The sequence below is a fragment of the Peromyscus leucopus genome, chromosome X (genome assembly GCF_004664715.2).
Source record: "Peromyscus leucopus breed LL Stock chromosome X, UCI_PerLeu_2.1, whole genome shotgun sequence".
In the NCBI taxonomy this organism is placed as follows: domain Eukaryota; kingdom Metazoa; phylum Chordata; class Mammalia; order Rodentia; family Cricetidae; genus Peromyscus; species Peromyscus leucopus.
This window is the reverse complement of record NC_051083.1, coordinates 39,944,073-39,963,377: the sequence shown is the minus strand read 5'-3', so window position 1 is coordinate 39,963,377 and position 19,305 is coordinate 39,944,073. Positions and strand designations below refer to the sequence as shown.

At 37.6% G+C, this 19,305-nt stretch overlaps 1 protein-coding gene across 1 annotated transcript in view; it reads right to left on the bottom strand.

Moving 5' to 3' along the window:
* Positions 1-10,325, bottom strand: part of LOC114686655 (odorant-binding protein-like) — a 33,099-nt gene extending 22,774 nt beyond the window's left edge. Inside the window, exons 1-5 of the mRNA XM_028861291.2 lie at positions 10,212-10,325; positions 9,620-9,759; positions 9,080-9,150; positions 7,837-7,947; positions 6,457-6,558 (exon numbers count right to left, since the gene is read on the bottom strand). Of these exons, the coding sequence (XP_028717124.1) occupies positions 6,457-6,558; positions 7,837-7,947; positions 9,080-9,150; positions 9,620-9,759; positions 10,212-10,292 (505 nt within the window). The 5' untranslated portion in view covers positions 10,293-10,325. The remainder of the gene's footprint in view (positions 1-6,456; positions 6,559-7,836; positions 7,948-9,079; positions 9,151-9,619; positions 9,760-10,211) is intronic.
* Between the last annotated feature and the right edge of the window lie 8,980 nt (positions 10,326-19,305).

Sequence of the window (19,305 nt, the reverse complement as noted above, 5' to 3'; positions counted from 1 at the left end):
ATATATATATATTTGTAGGAATAACACCTCAATGTATTAAAACATTCATAGGAATATAATTGTACCTATATATTAAGGAATATACTTATAGAAATATATATTTATAAGAGTGATATATATATATAAATATGTATTTACTGTATGAGGGTAGTGGACAATAAAATGTCTCTCTCCATAAACAGATTCCATGGTAAATTCTAATTCATGGAGTGTAATGTGTGTTAAGCAATCACTGATTTAAAAGCAGATATTTATTACAATGTAATAAAACCAAGACTACTGCTCTTATATATATTGTTCATATACATATATATATTGTTCATATACATTTATTTTGAATATATATATATATATATATTAACAATCTGTGTATCTACAGAGTTAAAGAAATAGAGACAATGAAAATGGAAGAGAGGCCGGGCGGTGGTGGTGCACGCCTTTAATCCCAGCACTCTGGAGGCAGAGCCAGGCTGATCTCTGTTAGTTCGAGGCCAGCCTGGGCTACCACGTGAGCTCCAGGAAAGGCACAAAGCTACGCAGAGAAATCCTGTCTCAAACCCCCCACCTCAAAAAAAAAACCAAAAAAAAAAAAGAAAGAAAATGGAAGAGAGCCAGGCTTTTATAGGAAGAGCTGGAGAGAAGAAAGGGGCAAATGATATAATTATAGTATAAAAAAGTAAAAAAGTCATTATTAGAAAAGTAGCAATAACTTTCATACAGTGTTAACTCTGTGACCAGACTGGTCTACAAGGTGACTGTCAAAGTCACATGCTGGAATAACTGTTAGGTATCACATCAGTAACTAGACTGGAAAATCCTATTCAGTAGACAGACTCTGTGACATAAACTTATGTTCAAGTAGCAACATATGGCAGTTGTTTAAATAAAAACACAAATTAAAACCTTCCACTGTGTCTGTTAGTAATAAATGAGACTCAACCATTTCAGTATGATGTGCTTCATGCACAAAATTGTTTTCACTCCTAAATCCCTCCAGGGACCACACTGTGGAAATTTCTAGAATTAACATCTACATTTTAAGTAGATACATGTCAAGATTGTTAAACAACATTTTCAGGGGAGATTTTGACTATCATCATCGTCATCATCAGTAGTTGCAGTATTTTGAAATTATAATAACACCATTCCTCTGAGATTGTATCTTTTTTATTTTCCCATCACCACAATGACAGAACTCACAAACTTGGTACAATGTTCGCCTTAACTCACTGCCCATTTACATAGTGATCAAGAACACTGGGGAAAAGATTCTATGGTGTAGACAGGACTAAAATGAGAAGTTAGATTACTGAGGATTCCTAGTTCACAACTCCAAACATTACTACCTCATACTTACATTTCCTTAAACACACACAAGAGTGATACACAGAGTCATGACTCCCAAGATTTTGACTTTATTAACTATTTCAAACATCAATACTTAAGAACAAAGGCACAAAGCAGTGCATAATTCACTGAATATAGACAATGAGGCCTTATCATATATTTTTCTGAAACAGATTATTTGAAACATTACAGTGGAAGTTTATGATCTAATTATATAGCAATTGTGTAACAAATCTATGTTGCATCTTCCAACACCAAAAGATCAACTATGATTCCCATCACTATTATCCTCAAGAGCAATAAAGTATATCTGAAATAATTTTATATTAAATATGTTTAATCCTACTGTATGTTCATGTTCCTGACAATAAGTGTGATTCACCATATAATTCAACTGATTAAAAATAAAAACATTGTTATTAATTAAAATATTTAATGGATTGTTAACTAAAGTTAAATATTGAAGTTTTAAAATTTGAATACTAAAAGTATCCAGCTTGAGTTAATGTAATTTCAAGAGAGCTTTCCTTATTTCATGTTCACATGAATTTTATGCCATGGTACATTACAAAGGTGACTCTACATAGGTTTTGTCGAGGTCTGAAAAATATGGGAAGATACATGACATGTGTGTTTTGCATCAGATGATGCAGGATGTTCGCTTAAGTCTATAGCTTCAAAAAACTAACATTACATTGCCAGGTACAGTCACAAAATAGAAACAATTATTAATGGATGGGTTGACAGTGTGTGTTAAAAATAAGAAAACTCAAACAGTACAATCTATCTCAACATCTAATCAAGTAAACATTGTTTCTTCCTAGTTGATATTATAATGTATTCTGTGTCAAAAAGTCAGCATCTTATTTCAAGTGGGGTTTCTTAATACCTTGAACTATAAAGCATATGTGAGTATAGCACTGGGTAGATATATCCAATTATGTATGGGAGAAAACATTTTTCCTGTCTGTTTCTTAGAAAAATAACATTTTCATCATCTTTTCCATAAGTTGCACTGGTGCAGAGATATATATTCACTCATTTGTTTTCAAACATTATCATGATGATTAAAGAACTTTATTTTCAATGCATATACACTTTCTCTGTGGAGTATGTAACACTGTAGTCCTTAGGCGTTTTCACACACTATAGACAAGTATGATATTGGAGCTGAATTAAAGATATAACCATGAGTCATCAGGAACGAATTAATCTCAAGTACACATCCCCTTATCCATCAAAATTACTTGAACAATAAATCTAACTCATTTCACTAAATGTTGACTCTAGTTCAGACATGAGGTCTTAAAGGACAGCAACACTTTACCATTTTATATAAGTCCACGAGCTCATCAATCAAATTACTTTAAAGTTCCTGATATTAAATCAATATCTTAGATATATTGTGATAGAAATGTATTCTGACAAACAAAAGCAGAAAGATTTTGGAATTCTGTTTTGTTGCTCATAAGGAAACATGGGTGAAGTTATGTGCTATGTGAACCATTCAGACTACATTTACTTCTTATTTTGATTTTTGCAGAAGATCATCACTGAGTGGATTCTACAACTCAGTAACAGGTAAAATTGGAAGATATACTACCTGAAATAAACAGATAAACATTACCAAATCCTTGATGGATTTTAGACACACCTGGGAACATGAAAATATGGCATAGGAAGTTGTGTTTGAGTGTCTGCATTATTATTTGAACTTAAAAATTAATTCATATCACAGTGTTCACACTGTTCACCAGCTTTCCACATAGTCTCACCTTGTTTTCAGGTGACTTTTCTGGGGGTATCTTTATTTTGATGGGGAGATTCAGAAGAGATTGTTGGTTTTTATGAACTGACAGCAAACTGATTAATAGATACGCCATGCAGGATTCCAACAGGCATCTCTTCTAACTCTCCCCCATCAAATGCAGCAAGGGGAACAAATCCCACTGAAGAAATGTATGAAACTGAAGAGGAAATACAAAATTCCTCTAAAAAATTATAAATGTCTATAAAAAATGGTAATAACACTGTTATTTTGTATAAAGTAAGCTGATATCAAAGCAGTTCATAGAGTCTTGATTCCAATACACAGTTTAGAAAAATAACGATGAAAAATCATTTAAAGTTGATGAAATTTAATGACCTATTCTTTATTTGTATTATTTATATGTTTTCAATTTTTTGTTTTTGAAAGGTAGAGCATGATTTCTTTTTCTTTCTTTCTTCCCATTTTAACAACAAAACTAACAATAAAATATAATAATAAAAAAAAACATCACATTGAAGTTGAACAAGGTAACCCAAGAGAAGGAAAAGAGCCCTCAAGAGAAGGCATGAGATTACAAGATCCACTGGTTCATACACTCAGGAATCCATAGAATTACTACACAGAAGGCTATAATATATATGCAGAGGAACTGGTGCAGACCTGTGTAGGCCCTGTGCTTGGTGCATCAGTCTCTGTAAATTCACATGCAATTTGCTCAGTTGATTAGAGGGACTCATTCTTCTGGTGGCCTCCATCCCTTCTGCCTCCCCAACTCCTTCCCTGATTTCTCAGGAGACGGATTTGATGAAGGCATCCCATTTAGAGTTGTGTGTTCCAAAGTCTCTCTTTCTCTATGTGTGTAATGTCTAGCTGTAGGTCTCTGCATATGTTCTCATCTGCTGCCTGAGTTAGTCTCTCTGATGATGGCTGAATGGGGCAATGAACTATGAGTAAAGCAGAAATCATTAGGAGTCATTTTATCATTCCTTCTTTTTAAAACCAAGAGTATTTGATTTTACTCAATGTTTCTGAGCTATCTAATCTCTGGTTCTAAAACACCCACGCAGTGTTGGGTATTGGTTCGCTCTCATGGAGTGGGTCTTAAGTCAAATCAGACATCAGTTGGTTACTCACACAAATTCTATGCCACCATTGCCCTAGCATATTTTGCAGGCAGGATAGATTGTAGCTCAAAGGGTTTGTGGCTGGGTTGGTGTTTACATTTCTCTTTTGGTAGCCTGCAAAGTACCTTCCTGAACCTTCCTGAACCAAAGACACTAGAATAGTGTTTTTCTTTTAAAAAAGGAAGGACGGACTTTCCTGTAAAGTGTATCATAAGAATGGGCATGAGTGAGGGTCTGCATGCAAGCTCTTGCCTCTATGTTTTTATCTTTCACCTTATTTCTCTATTGTTTTCTAAATCTGAGACAAAACTCAGAACATACACCTCCACCATAATGTTCATGGTACAGTAGTTTTAAGGTCCCCCATTAAGGGAATGCTATGCCTCTCTGCCAAAAGAATAGAATATTCCATTGGGTGCTGATATTCCATTTTATATCCCTGAAAAAATAACATTTTTGGCAGATGTTTTAAAATGCTCTTTTATCTTTTTTTTTTTTAACATCAGAGAGACATTAAGCTCACTTCCTAAGATTGCTCCCGTCTGCCTCTTAGGCCATCCTGGCTATCAAGCCCCATGTACGGAAAGACATTCCATAGAAAGTTTGCATTATGTTGTGAATATCATGTTTGTGATATTGTGACTAATATTTTCTCATCTAATTAGGACAAATCATTGAATTATGTACTTATTCCCAATAAAAATTATTTCTTGTTCTATTATCGACTATTTCAGTTTTTATCTTAATTTTTATTGGTTTACATTTTGTTTTGTTTTGAGACAAGGTCTCACTATGTAGCCCTGGTTGTCCTAGAACTCAATATATAGACCATGATGGCCTTGAATTCTCAGAAATACAACTTCCTCTGCTTCCCAAGCCCTGGATTGAACAGCATGTACCACCTTGTCTGGTTAATCACATTTTTTAAAAGATTTATTTTATTTTTTTATTTGTGTGTCTGTGTATGAGTATGTGAACCAGGTGGGTGCAGTACCTGTGGAGGCCAGAAGATGGTGGAGATTTCCCTGGAGCTGGAGTTACAGATGTTTGTATACTGCAATGTGGTTGATAGCAACTGAACTCAGGTCTTTTGCAAGGGCAATTGCTGCTCTGAACTAGTCATCCCAAACTAGATTATTTTTCAATAGTTAGAGTGGAGTTGTTTGTTGTATATTATTATATCACACTGTTTGAACACAGAAATGTATGCATGAGAAATCAGTTTATTTAATCAGTGGAAGAGGCAGTACTATGGTAGGAGGATGGGATGAAAATCCATGAAGCAGGGAATCTTGCTTCAGAGATTCTGGCTTTATAGGTAAGATGAAAAGAAAAAATGAAAGGTGAGTTATCTTCATTGTCATGATTCTCTTTTCACGGAAAAAGTGATGTGGGAAATATTCCTGATCTTGCTGTCATCCATGAAGCTTCAAAAGCAAAAAGCAAAACAAACAAACAAAACAGTAAGATATTCATGGGCTGATGGGACTGACAAACTTTCTGAGATTGCAAATGAAAAAACAATGGTTGAGGACTATAGTGGGAGGTTTGATAAAAATGACAAATGTCAGAGGGTTAGGCCTATGTTTGTCCTTGCTGACTTCCATAGCTTTGTACTGGGCTTTAGATAGACAGTTTTCTATATAAATCTTGATTATCTACCAGAGAAAAGTAAGTATGTGCAAGATTGTGTCTCAAGAGATTTCTAGAAAGATCATCTACATTTATAGTATTTCCAAACACAAGATACACTCTTGATTTCCACAAATATTACTCATTTTCAATAATTGAGAATTTCACAAAATTTTTCACATCAAGATAATAGAAATCTACACTTTGCTTTAGGGGGAGAGTTGCTTTTTGTCATGTTATAAACACTAACGGCAATGTCAATCATAACTTTGCCACATTTGAGTATATATAATATATATTTTCTATTAAATATATAACTAATCGACTAAGGGATGAATTCTACCAGATTAAACAGTGAGCAAGCTCTTCTACCCTGTTTGTACTTACCCATACAGCGTCTTTATTGATGACAAGTGTCTATGAAAGATTGTTTTGAGAAAGGGAGAAAATAAGCACAAATAAAAAACATTGTTAGATTCCCTTAATATTTCCAGTGATTTTGAAATTTAAAAGTATGAATCAATGATTGTTCTGAATATTTTCAGATGCATTTGTGTGCTGTGTGAAACACAATGGTGTTACCTGTGGGCTCCAAGTGCTGGATATTCTCATTTGGAATATTGAGTTTGTTGGCCAGCTTCTTAAGCTCCTGTTTCTGTGCTTTGCTCAGACTCTCTTCTTTCCCTACATTGCATGGAACAGAAAACCAAATGTCCCTTAAGATACTGGGTAACTCAGAGCAGCCCCCAGTTAAAATGGGTCACTTGGTACTGACCCATGGAGACATCCTACCTTCTGGACCATCCCTCATCCCAATTCTGCTCAGCCTAAGATTTCTAAAGTGAAAAGAACACATCTAATGGAATCAAAATGTGAGTAACCATGACCTCCCCCACCTTGAAGACTAAGTATGTTGTTGTTGTTATTATTATTATTATTATTATTATTATTATTATTATTATTATGACAATTATGATTATATTTATTCATGCTTTCCACATCAGCATGTTTTTTTTTTTCAAAAGGGGCTGTATGGAATCCTGATAGTAGGAACCAGTGAACTAAATATCTGCATGGTCTGACTTTCCATTTTATTTCTGTGTAGATTCTAGAATCCATACCCATGAATTGTTGATTATTATTGAAATGAACAGTTAAATGAGGTGAACCAAATATCAACAACCACCCCAAACCCTCACCTCACCCTCTGTATCCAACACTCACCCATGCCCACTCCCATCCCCCATCCCCCACTCTACCCCATCCCTCTCCTCATAGCTTTGTCAAACAATGCAAGCTAATTTTTTTTTAGTCTACTTAACACAGCTGAGATCACATGGGAAGTGGGAACCTCCATTAAGAAAACATCTCCAGCCGGGCGGTGGTGGCGCACGCCTTTAATCCCAGCACTTGGGAGGCAGAGCCAGGCGGATCTCTGTGAGTTCGAGGCCAGCCTGGGCTACCAAGTGAGTTCCAGGAAAAGGCGCAAAGCTACACAGAGAAACCCTGTCTCGAAAAACCAAAAAAAAAAAAAAAAAAAAAAAAAGAAAACATCTCCATCAGACTGGTCTGTGGGAAACCTTGTAGGGCATTTTCCAGACTGACAGTTGATGTGGAAGGGCCCAACCCACTGTGGGAAACTCTGTAGTATATTTTCTTAATTAGTGATGGATGGGGGAAAGCCCAGACTATTGTGGTGGTGCATTCCCTGGGCTGGTGGTCCTGGGTTTTATAGGAGAGCAGGCTGAGCAAACCATGAGATGCAAGCTGCACCCGTTCATTGCCTCTGTGTCAGTTCCTGCCTCCAAGTTCCTGTTCTGTTTGAGTTCCTGGCCTGACTTCCTTCAGTGATGGGCTACAATGTGGAAGTGGAAGTTAAATAAACTCTTTCCTCCCATACTTGCTTTTGGTTATGATGTTTTATCCCAGCAATAGAAGCCATATGAGAGGCACCACACTCACCAGCAACTAAAATCACATTTGTCTCCTTTCCACTGTTGTCGACATTAACATTGTGAAAGATGATGATCCCATCTGCCTTCTCCATAACTTGGAAATAATTTTTACCAGAGTCTGCAAGTAAAGCAGAAACAACTTAGAACTCAGTAGAATTGTCAGGGTTTTTTTCATTATATTTGACATACTTTTCACACTTTTTATTCCTTCAATTGTATCACAAATGTCCTTCACAATGACATAAAATTGGAAATGAGAGCTACAAAGTAGGACACACACTTTAGACTCTACCTTACTCTTACAAAAAAAATTCTATTTTCAATAAAAAGTGTATAATTGCATTAAGTCTCCACAGCCTATTTAAAGTAAAACTCATCAGGCTAATATTAAAATAACACACTGTAGCCCAGAAGTTGTGGCACACATCTTTAATCCCAGCACTCAGAAAGCAGAGGCAGATGGGTTTCTGTGAGTTCAAGGCCAGGCTGGTCCACAGAGGAAGTTCCAGAACCGTGGGGCCTACACAGAGAAATCTTGCCTCAAAAAAAAAAAAAAATAGCAACAACAAAATACACACTGTATAGTTTTCTATAAAATAAAAAGTTTAAGAAAGCAATCAGGGAACATCATCATATTGTCTTCTGAATATCATTTAGACTTCTCCTAAATAATAGGCACGGAAATCTGAATTTTTACTCTTGTTGGTTTTAAGCAAAATTCAAATTAAACAGAATAATTTCTTGCCAACTCGCCATATTATATATTGCCCTTCTTAGCTTTGGGATTTGAGTCATTCACTCCTTAAGTATTTCTGTATATGTAAAATTTTCAAATTTCATATTCAACAAAATCGTATCATCTGAACTAAAAGAAATACTATTGAGAATGACCTTTAATATTTTAGATGATCTTCCAGTCATTTTCAATGGTTGTCAACCATATGCCATTCATATCCTAGGATTTAGTTTGACATGTCTCTAATAATTTTTTCCAGGAATGTGTGTAATTCAGTTTAACTTCACATATTCCAATAAATGTTTGGAAGTTTAGTTAGGATTTTGAAACTTTCAGAAATTATCAGATGGAATTGTTCTGGAATCCGGGCCCCTTGATGTGAGGCTTGGGCCAACAGTGCCCATTCTCATTCTCTCTCTCTCTCTCTCTCTCTCTCTCTCTCTCTCTCTCTCTCTCTCTCTCTCTCTCTCTCTCTCTCACACACACACACACACACACACACACACATACTCACAGTCTGTAATATATATGCCATCTTTCTCTTTTCTTCCCACAACTGTGTGTGTCTGGCATTCGTCTTCCACCCTTAAAAAAAAACAAAACAGCAAAAACTCACCTCTGAATTTACTCTTTCCAGATTGCTAATATTTCATTTCAGTATTGGTAGCATTAACTGCCTTGAAGTAATTTTTGAGTAGGGTAAATAAACCCATTTTTGAAGACTGAAACAGCAACTCTGGGGTCATGATTGGCATGGGCAGTAAATCTAGGCTTCCAAGAGTAGACTCTGTCCTCAATTGTCTACACTCCTTTACTATTTGTGACTGGTTTCAACCAGAATTACCCAACATGCTAAGACCATAGGAAAATGGCACAGCCAATCTGGCTGAAGTCAAGGACACAACTCAGGCTGTGGCTGCTGTTCTCTGAATACACCCAGGAGACCAACTCCATTTTTCATGCATAGCCCACATATTTGAGTGAAAATTCCACAATGACATTCATGTTCCTATTTCTCAGTCCTGTCCCTGTGCATTGGGTGAATGTCACTTACTTGACCTTGAATGTGATTGTGAGTGTCTGGCATTCGTCACTGCACTCCATGTGCTGAAAGTAAGCTCTCAGAGGTCCACCTTTGAGTACCTTCTCCACATTATCTGCACCTATGTAAAGGGTGCGCCAATTCCCGTCAACCTAAGGAGCACAAGACCCCATTTTGAATGTCGGTTAGTCAATCTATTTCCTGTTTTTTCAGGAACATTCATCCTAATTATTACATATATTTTAGGTCAGTCAACAAGTAGACCTAGTAAAATGTAGATGTCTTCTTTCTGGAGAGTAAATCGTGAAATAACATCATCACTCCTTCACACTAGATAGAACCTGGGACACTGAGATACAGTTCACACTGTGTCAATCAACTACAGGGAAATTCCAATCTGGAATTTTTGCATGTTAACCTTCCTTCATGTTGTAGGCAGATCTCATTGAAAGCATGTAAGGAGTTGGAAAACACCAAGATTGAATTACAGATAGGATTTGGATATGGTATGGAGATATATTTTATGACGTAAGATGAACATGCTCAAACCAACCTCAGGGTGTATATGAATACACCAGACCCTTTCATCCCCAAATGCACATACCTCTGAGGGAGTGATTTCAGGATTGTTATGATGTGCACAGGACACACCTAACGCAAGAGCGAGCAGCAGGAACTTCACCATGATAGAGCCTGGATTCCCTGCTTCTGACAGAGTTTGGAGTCCGACAGGTGTTGGAAAGACCCAGAATCTTCTCCACCTTTTATAGTATTTATCTTTGGCCTGAGATGTGGTGGGTGGATTGTCCACAGTGAAATTCTGATATATCCTGTTTGGCGGCAACAGCCATGGACAACAATTCTGTTTTTCTGATAGCTTCCTGATGAGACTAATTTGATTTAAGCCATGAAATTGAACTTTCTGGCCACTGTGGATGTGGGAAAGCTGTCAAAACCCACAAACATTCATGTCCCTAAAGTCCAACTTTCTCATTTGGAAGAGGTGGAAAATGTGGGGTTTTTGACTCTTGTTTTTTTAACTATGATGAATTCTCCATCAGGCAGACCCTTTGACCACTGAATACAATATGGATATTAATCACTTTTCATTCAATTAAATATCACTAGACATGTACTTCTGGAACATTTTGTAATGTTGGAACATTCGTGCAATAGCCTTTGAGAAGAAATGTGCTGTTTTATTTCCTGGGCAAGAATTTACAATTTTGATTCATGATATGAAACATTTTTATAACTTGATATTCTCATCAATAATGTGAATTTTTGTTTGTTTGTTTGTTTTTCGAGACAGGATTTCTCTGTGTAACAGCCCTATGTCCTGGAACCAACTCTGTAGATCAGGCTGGCCTTGAACTCAAAGAGATCCACCTGCCTCTGCCTCCTGAGTGCTGGTATTAAAGGCATCTGCCGCTGGGCGGTGGTGGTGCACGCCTTTAATCCCAGCACTCGGGAGGCAGAGGCAGACGGATCTCTGTGAGTTCGAGGCCACCCTGGTCTACCAAGTGAGTTCCAGGAAAGGTGCAAAGCTACACAAAGAAACCCTGTCTCGAAAAAAAACCAAAAAAAAAAAAAAAAATACCTCCCAAAGTGCAAAATTACAAGCACTCATTAAAGAACTTCTGATTTTTCCTTGAGACCCAATAACAACAACACATTAATCCTATTTTCTGAGGGACTCTTCTGGAAAATTCTGTATGGCCTTATACAAACTCAGGTTTATTGTTCCACATTTCTAACAGCTTTATCAAAATGTAAGTTCTTTCTTATTCATTAAGTGCAGTGAAGTTTTATCCCCTCTACATGATTAAAGAAAGAGGATACTATAGAGTCTAAACCAGAGACTTGTAAAAATGAAAACAAATTCTGTCTCGTGTCAGAATATCTATCGGTTCTGAAGGATCTTAGAAATTATCTGATTGAAGTTTAATATTGTGTTCATATATATGTATATATATTTATTTTATATTTTTCATATATGGATTTTTATATATTTATATATTGATATATTTTTACATATTTTATGTATAATTATGAATACATTTTATATTGATGTTTATATAATCCAATTTATATATTATGACTATATATACATATGTATTTGTTTCCATTTCAAGTAATTTATCAGTTAAGTACCTTAACCATATATTTTATCCATAGCAGAGAAGTGAAGAAAGAATGGAAAATATAAGGACTTCAAATCTACAGAGTAAAAATGTACAAAATATTGACACAAGGGATTTGTTACTGGAGACATGACCAAGCTTTGAGCTCTTTAATGTCTGGCTATTGAATAGAATTTGACTAAATTTTCCACAACCCACTGACCTTCAACTCCCCAAAAAACAATAAACATGTATTGATGCTTCTCTTCCTTATTTCTGTGCCCTTTTGTATTGGATGCAATGTTTGGATTTGATTGTTTAGTTTTGTTTCCTTTCCTTTGATGTAGTAATCTCCAGATTCTTCTGTGTGTTCCGATTTTAAGTAAAAATCATGGGGAATTGCAGTACTAGATGTTCTGAGACTTTGTTAATGGAGAGAGATGGATCTTCCAAATTCTACCATTTTATTGGTGGGGAATTCCTGTCATTCTCAGAGCCTGGCTGCCATCCACTTTCTCTTGGTTTGTGGGACTCTCCATGCTGTGTGACTTAAACTTTGGAGAGTTCACAGCCTTGGGAGAAATGTTGTAATTAAAGTATAAACTCAAAAAGAATTAATTGAAAATTTAAAAAGAAAAGAAACTAATCAAATTTGTGTTGTTTCAGGTCTTAGAGAGAAAATGTTCAACTTTTCCCTGTTCAGTGTTTTAAGGTTGTACTAGCATATGTTAATTATATTAATTATACATGATAATGGGTCTAATTGTGACACATAATAATGGGTTTCATTTCAAAGTACATCTTTGAATAGCAACACTTAAAATATTTTATTATTATTATTATCCTTTTTAATTACCTTACAAATTAGCAGATTTGTTTATCAGTTTTCAAACACATCTAGTTTTGATTAGCCCTTTCACATCTCCTTCTGTGCTCTTCCTCTCTGCTCCTCACCCCAGTTCAAACCTTCAACGTCCAATATTGGCATTTTTACACCATGTATTACACTACCCTTACCTCCCATATACTCCGTTTTATTTTGAAGACTCTCAACGAGCTTTTTTAATTTCCTGACCTCTCCACACACTTCCTCTTAAATATGCACATATAAATTGCTAGCTGGGGTCTGCATGGTAGTCGTTATTTATTATCATTAACTATTTTTTAAGTTTAATAATATGAATTTTATGTATCAATTGAAATAATTGTCTTGGATATTGCCCATAGTCTTTTTGTGTTTTTGGTTCCCCATCTGCTTTTGCCACCTAGTGGGGTAAATCTGGACTTAACCAAATCAGTTGGTAGAATGTCTTCATCTCTGTGGTTTTAAAAGAAATTAAGAAAAATTATGCTGGCTGGAGAGATGGCACTGTGGTTAAGAGCACTGGCTGCTCTTCCAAAGGTTCTGAGTTCAATTCCCAGCAACCACAGGGTGGCTCCCAATCATCTGTAATGAGATCTGCTGCTCTTTTCTGGCCTACAGGCATGCATGCAGGCAGAACACTGTATACATAATAAATAAATGAATCTCAAAAAAAAAAGAAAAATTATGCTTACTTCTTGTTAAAATGAGTGGCAGCATTCACCATTGAAACCACTTAGTCCACAACATGTAGAGGGAAATATTTTATTACTGACTCAATAAATAATTAACTGAAAAATAGTTAATGTCATCCTATATAAGTTTCCTGTATCTTCATGTCTTAGTTAGGATTTCTATTGCTGTGATGAAATATCAGGACCAAAAGTAAATTGGGGAGTAAAGGGTTTATTTGACTTACACTTCCACATTGTAGCCCATCACTGAAGGAATCAGGCAGGTACACAAACAGGGCAGGAACCTGGAAGCAGGAACTGGCACAGAGGCCAAGGGGAAATGCTGTTTACTGGCTTGCTTCTCATGGCTTGCTCAGCCTGCTTTCTTTTTAAACCCAGGACCACTAACCCAAGGATGACCTCACCTCTCACCTCAGTGGACTAGGCCCTCCCCGCATTGATCACTAATTGAGAAAATGCCTTACAGTGGATCTTATGAAGACATTTTCTTAATGGAGGTTGCCTCCTCTCAAATGGTGTTAGCTTCTGCCAAGTTGAGATAAAACTACTCAGAACACTTCATTTAATTCAGTCTTGGTGAAATGCATGTCAATAGCAAAGTATCAATTTTCTGCATATTATCAAACCTGTAGTGCTGAAGTTTTCTTAATAAACCCAATTTGTATGTATGTTTGTGTTGTTGGATGTGTTTTTCCTTGATTTCATTTCTTTGATTTTATTAATTTGATCATTCTCTTTCCTTCTCCTACACACTTTCTCTTGTCTCTTCTCTTTATCTCTTTAAAGAATTTGTTTCTTTGAAGATTTATTTTTCTTTTTGGCCTGTGTTTCTATTATGTCTAGGTTGACTACAGATGTGGAGTTCTAGCAACTAGTGTAAAATAACATGGATCTCAATTTAAGTGACAAACAGAAAGAAAAACACACGATTCAATAAATCCCCAATCCTCACATATTTTGTACAACAAATTTTGCAAAATGATGTTTTATTGGTAAAATTCGCACCAATGACTCAACCGAATAACTAACTACTCAAAATCCTATCTTTTTGAAACATCAAATTTAAATATTGAGTCATCTTTGGGGAATATTGAGAAGTGGAGAGATAAAGGTTATAAGAAAATAAGATCGGAGACTTAGAAACCGGCCCCCAGCTCCCAGCCTGCCCCCGACTTCCCTTCTGGTCCAGAGGTGAGTACCCGGGACCAACCCGGACCCCATTACTGGGCACCAGCCACTCCGGGAAGACCTGCCCTACTTGGCACCAGGTTCTGGCCACTGGGCAGCTCCCCTTCTATTTCCACCGGGAGGGATCCCCTTTTCCAACCCTCCCCCCCCCAACCCCTGCAATCTCCGCGCCCTGCCCCCACTCCCATCTGCCCGAGACCCCAGCCACTTCCTGAGACTTAGAGACCGGCCTCAATTCCCAGCCTGCCCCCGACTTCCCTTCTGGACCAGAGGTGAGTACCCGGGTCCAACCCGGACCCCATCCCTGGGTACCAGCCACTCCGGGAAGACCTGCCCAACTTGGCACCAGGTTCTGGCTACCGGGCAGCTCCCCTTCTAGCCCCACCGGGAAGGATCCCCTTTTCCAAGCCCCCGGCAGCCCCTGCAATCTCCGCGCCCTGCCCCCACGCCCATCTGCCCGAGACTCCAGCCACTTCCTGAGACTTAGAGACCGGCCCCCAGCTCCCAGCCTGCCCCTGACTTCCCTTCTGGTCCAGAGGTGAGTACCCAGGTCCAACCCGGACCCCATCCCTGGACACCAGCCACTCCGGGAAGACCTGCCCAACTTGACACCAGGTTCTGGCCACCGGACAGCTCCCCTTCTAGCCCCACCGGGAGGGATCCCCTTTTCCAAGCCCCCCGCCCCCACGCCCATCTGCCCAAGACTCCAGCCACTTCCTGAGACTTAGAGACCAGCCCCCAGCTCCCAGCCTGCCCCGATTGCCATTCTGGACCAGAGCCTGCCCCCGACTTCCCTTCTGGACCAGAGAGTTGGACAAGAGAACTCCCTTTTGGACAAGAGAGAGAGTCTTCCTGAATCTGTCAGCTCTTTCTGAAACAAGTACACTGATAAGACCAAGAAGGAACCACAAGGAGATGGGCAGACGTCAAGGCAGAAGTACATACAACAAAATGAAGAGCAATACAGCATCACCAGAACCTAGCCCGCCTCCAACATCTAGACCTGAACACCAAAAATTGGAAGAAGCAGAAGAAAGTAGCCTTATGAGTAACTTCATGAAGAAGGTAGAGGCTTGTGTAGAGGAAAAGACAAGAAAATTGGAAGAACGCTGTAAACAACTAGAGGAAAGGGCAAACAAATTAGAAGAAAACAATAAAGCCCTCCAAGAAAATAATAAAGTCCTGGAAGAAAACAATAAAGCACTGAAAGAAAATCATGAAAAAGCAATGAAACAAACAAAGGAAAGAGTCCAAGAACTGAAAAAGGAAATTGAAAAAATAAAGAAGACACAAACAGAGGGAATGCTGGAAATAGAAACCCTGAGTAAAAGATCAGGAACTTCGGATGCAAGTATAACCAACAGAATGCAAGAGGTGGAAGAGAGAATTTCTGGCACCCGATTTCTCAATGGAGACTTTGAAAGCCAGAAGGACCTGGACAGATGTAATGCAGACACTAAGAAACCATGGATGTCAGCCCAGACTAATATACCCAGCAAAACTTTCAATCATCATAGACGGAAGGAACAAGACATTCAAAGACAAAGCCAGATTTAAACAATACCTATCCACAAACCCAGCCCTACAGAAAGCACTAGAAGGAAAATTCCAACCGAAGGAAGTCAGATACACACTCGAAAACACAGGAAATAGATAAAGCCACAACAGTAAACCCCAAAGAAGGGAAGTACACACACACTACCACCAAAAATGACAGGGATGAACAATCACTGGTCGTTAATATCCCTTAATATCAACGGACTTAATTCACCTATAAAAAGACATAGACTTACAGAATGTATACGAAAGCAGAACCCAACTTTCTGCTGCATACAAGAAACACATCTCAAATTCAAAGACAGACACTACCTAAGAATAAAAGGCTGGGAAAAGACTTTCCAATCAAATGGTCTTAAGAAACAAGCAGGGGTAGCCATCTTGATATCCAACAAAATAGACTTCAAACTAAAATCAATCAAAAGAGATAAAGAAGGACATTACATATTCATCACAGGAAAGATCCACCAAGATGAAGTTTCAATTCTGAACATTTATGCCCCAAACACAAGGGCACCCACATATGTAAAAGAAACATTACTAAAGCTTAAACCACATATAAAACCCCACACATTAATAGTGGGAGATCTCAACACCCCACTTTCACCACTGGACAGATCTCCCAAATCGAAACATAACAGAGAAATAAAGGACTTAACAGATGTCATGACCCAATTGGACCTAATAGATATCTACAGAACATTCCATCCTAACAAGAAAGAATATACCTTCTTCTCAGCACCCCATGGAACTTTCTTTATAATTGACCACATACTTGGCCACAAAGCAAATCTCAACAGATACAAAACAATTAGAATAACCTCCTGTGTTCTATCAGACCACCATGGTTTAAAGTTAGATTTCAACAACAACAAAAACTACAGAAAACCTACAATCTCATGGAAACTGAATAATGCTCAACTGAATCACCAATGGGTTAAGGAAGAAATAAAGAAAGAAATTAAAGACTTCCTAGAGATCAATGAAAATGAAGACACCACATACCCAAACTTATGGGACACTATGAAAGCAGTGCTAAGAGGGAAATTCATAGCACTAAATGCCCACATAAAGAAGTTGGAGAAACCCCACACTAGTGACTTAACAGCACATCTGAAAGCTCTAGAACAAGAAGAAACAAAGTCTCCCAGGAAGAATAGATGCCAGGAAATTATCAAAGTGAGAGGTGAAATTAATAAATTAGAAACTAAGAAAATAATACAAAAAAAATGAAACAAAGAGTTGGTTCTTTGAGAAAATCAACAAGATAGACAAGCCCTTATCCAAACTAACCAAAAGACAGAGAGAGAGAATCCAAATCAACAAAATCAGAAATGAAAAGGGGGACATAACAACAGACATTGAGGAAATCCAGAGAATTATAAGGTCATATTTCAAAAACCTCTACTCCAGAAAACTGGAAAACCTAAAAGAAATGGACATTTTTCTGGATAGGTACCACATACCTAAGTTAAATCAAGACCAGATAAACTATTTAAATAGTCCAATAACCCCTAAGGAAATAGAAACAGTCATTAAAAGTCTCCCAACCAAAAAAAGGCCAGGACCAGATGGTTTCAGTGCAGAATTCTACCAGATCGTCAAAGAAGAGTTAATACCAATACTCTCTAAATTGTTCCACATAATAGAAACAGAAGGAACATTACCAAACTCCTTCTATGAGGCTACAATTACCCTGATTCCTAAACCAAACAAGGATGCAACAAAGAAAGAAAACTACAGATCCATCTCCCTCATGAACATTGATGCAAAAACACTCAATAAAATACTGGCAAACAGACTCCAAGAACACATCAGAACAATTATCCACCATGATCAAGTAGGCTTCATCCCAGGGATGCAAGGGTGGTTCAACATACGAAAATCCATCAATGTAATACAGCATATAAACAAACTCAAAGAAAAAAACCACATGATCATCTCACTAGATGCAGAAAAGGCATTTGACAAAATCCAACACCCCTTCATGATAAAAGTCTTGGAGCGATCAGGAATACAGGGAACATACCTAAACATAATAAAGGCAATATATAGCAAACCAACAGCCAACATCAAATAAAATGGAGAGAAACTCAAAGCAATTCCACTAAAATCAGGATCGAGGCAAGGCTGTCCACTCTCCCCATACTTATTCAATATAGTACTTGAAGTTCTACCCAGAGCAATAAGACAACATAAGGAGATTAAGGGGATACAAATTGGAAAGGAAGAAGTCAAGCTTTCCCTATTTGCAGATGACATGATAGTATACTTGAGTGACCCCAAAGATTCCACCCAGGAATTGATAAAGCTTATAAACACCTTCAGCAACATAGCAGGATACAAGATCAACTCAAAAAAATCAGTAGCCTTCCTATATACAATGGACAAAGAAGATGAGAAGGCAATTAGAGATACATCACCCTTTACAATAGCCAAAAATGACATAAAATACCTTGGGGTAACACTAACCAAGCAAGTGAAGGACCTATATGACAAGAACTTTAAGTCCCTGAAAAAAGAAATTGAAGAAGATGTCAGAAAATGGAAAGATCTCCCATGCTCATGGATAGGCAGGGTTAACATAGTAAAAATGGCAATCTTACCAAAAGCAATCTACAGATTCAAAGCAATCCCCATCAAAATACCAACACAATTCTTCACAGACCTGGAAAGAATAATACTCAACTTCATATGGAAAAACAAAAAACCCAGAATAGCTAAAAGAAACCTGTACAATAAAACAACTTCTGGGGGCATCACAATCCCTAACTTCAAGCTCTACTATAGAGCTACAGTTATAAAAACAGCTTGGTATTGGCATAAAAACCGACATGTGGACCAATGGAATCGAATTGAAGACCCTGACATTAACCCACACACCTATGGACATATAATTTTTGACAAAGAAGCCAGAAGTGTACAATGGAAAAAAGAAAGCATCTTCAACAAATGGTGCTGGCATAACTGGATATCAACGTGTAGAAGGCTGCAAATAGATCCATATCTGTCACCGTGCACAAAACTTAAGTCCAAGTGGATCAAAGACCTCAACATACATCCAGCTACTCTAAACCTGCTAGAAGAGAAAGTAGGAAGTAATCTTGAATGCATTGGCATAGGAGATCACTTCCTAAATATAACACCAGTAGCGCAGACACTGAGACAAACAATCAATCAATGGGACCTCCTGAAACTGAGAAGCTTTTGTAGAGCAAAGGATATGGTCAACAAGGCAAAGCGACAGCCTACTGAATGGGAAAAGGTCTTCAC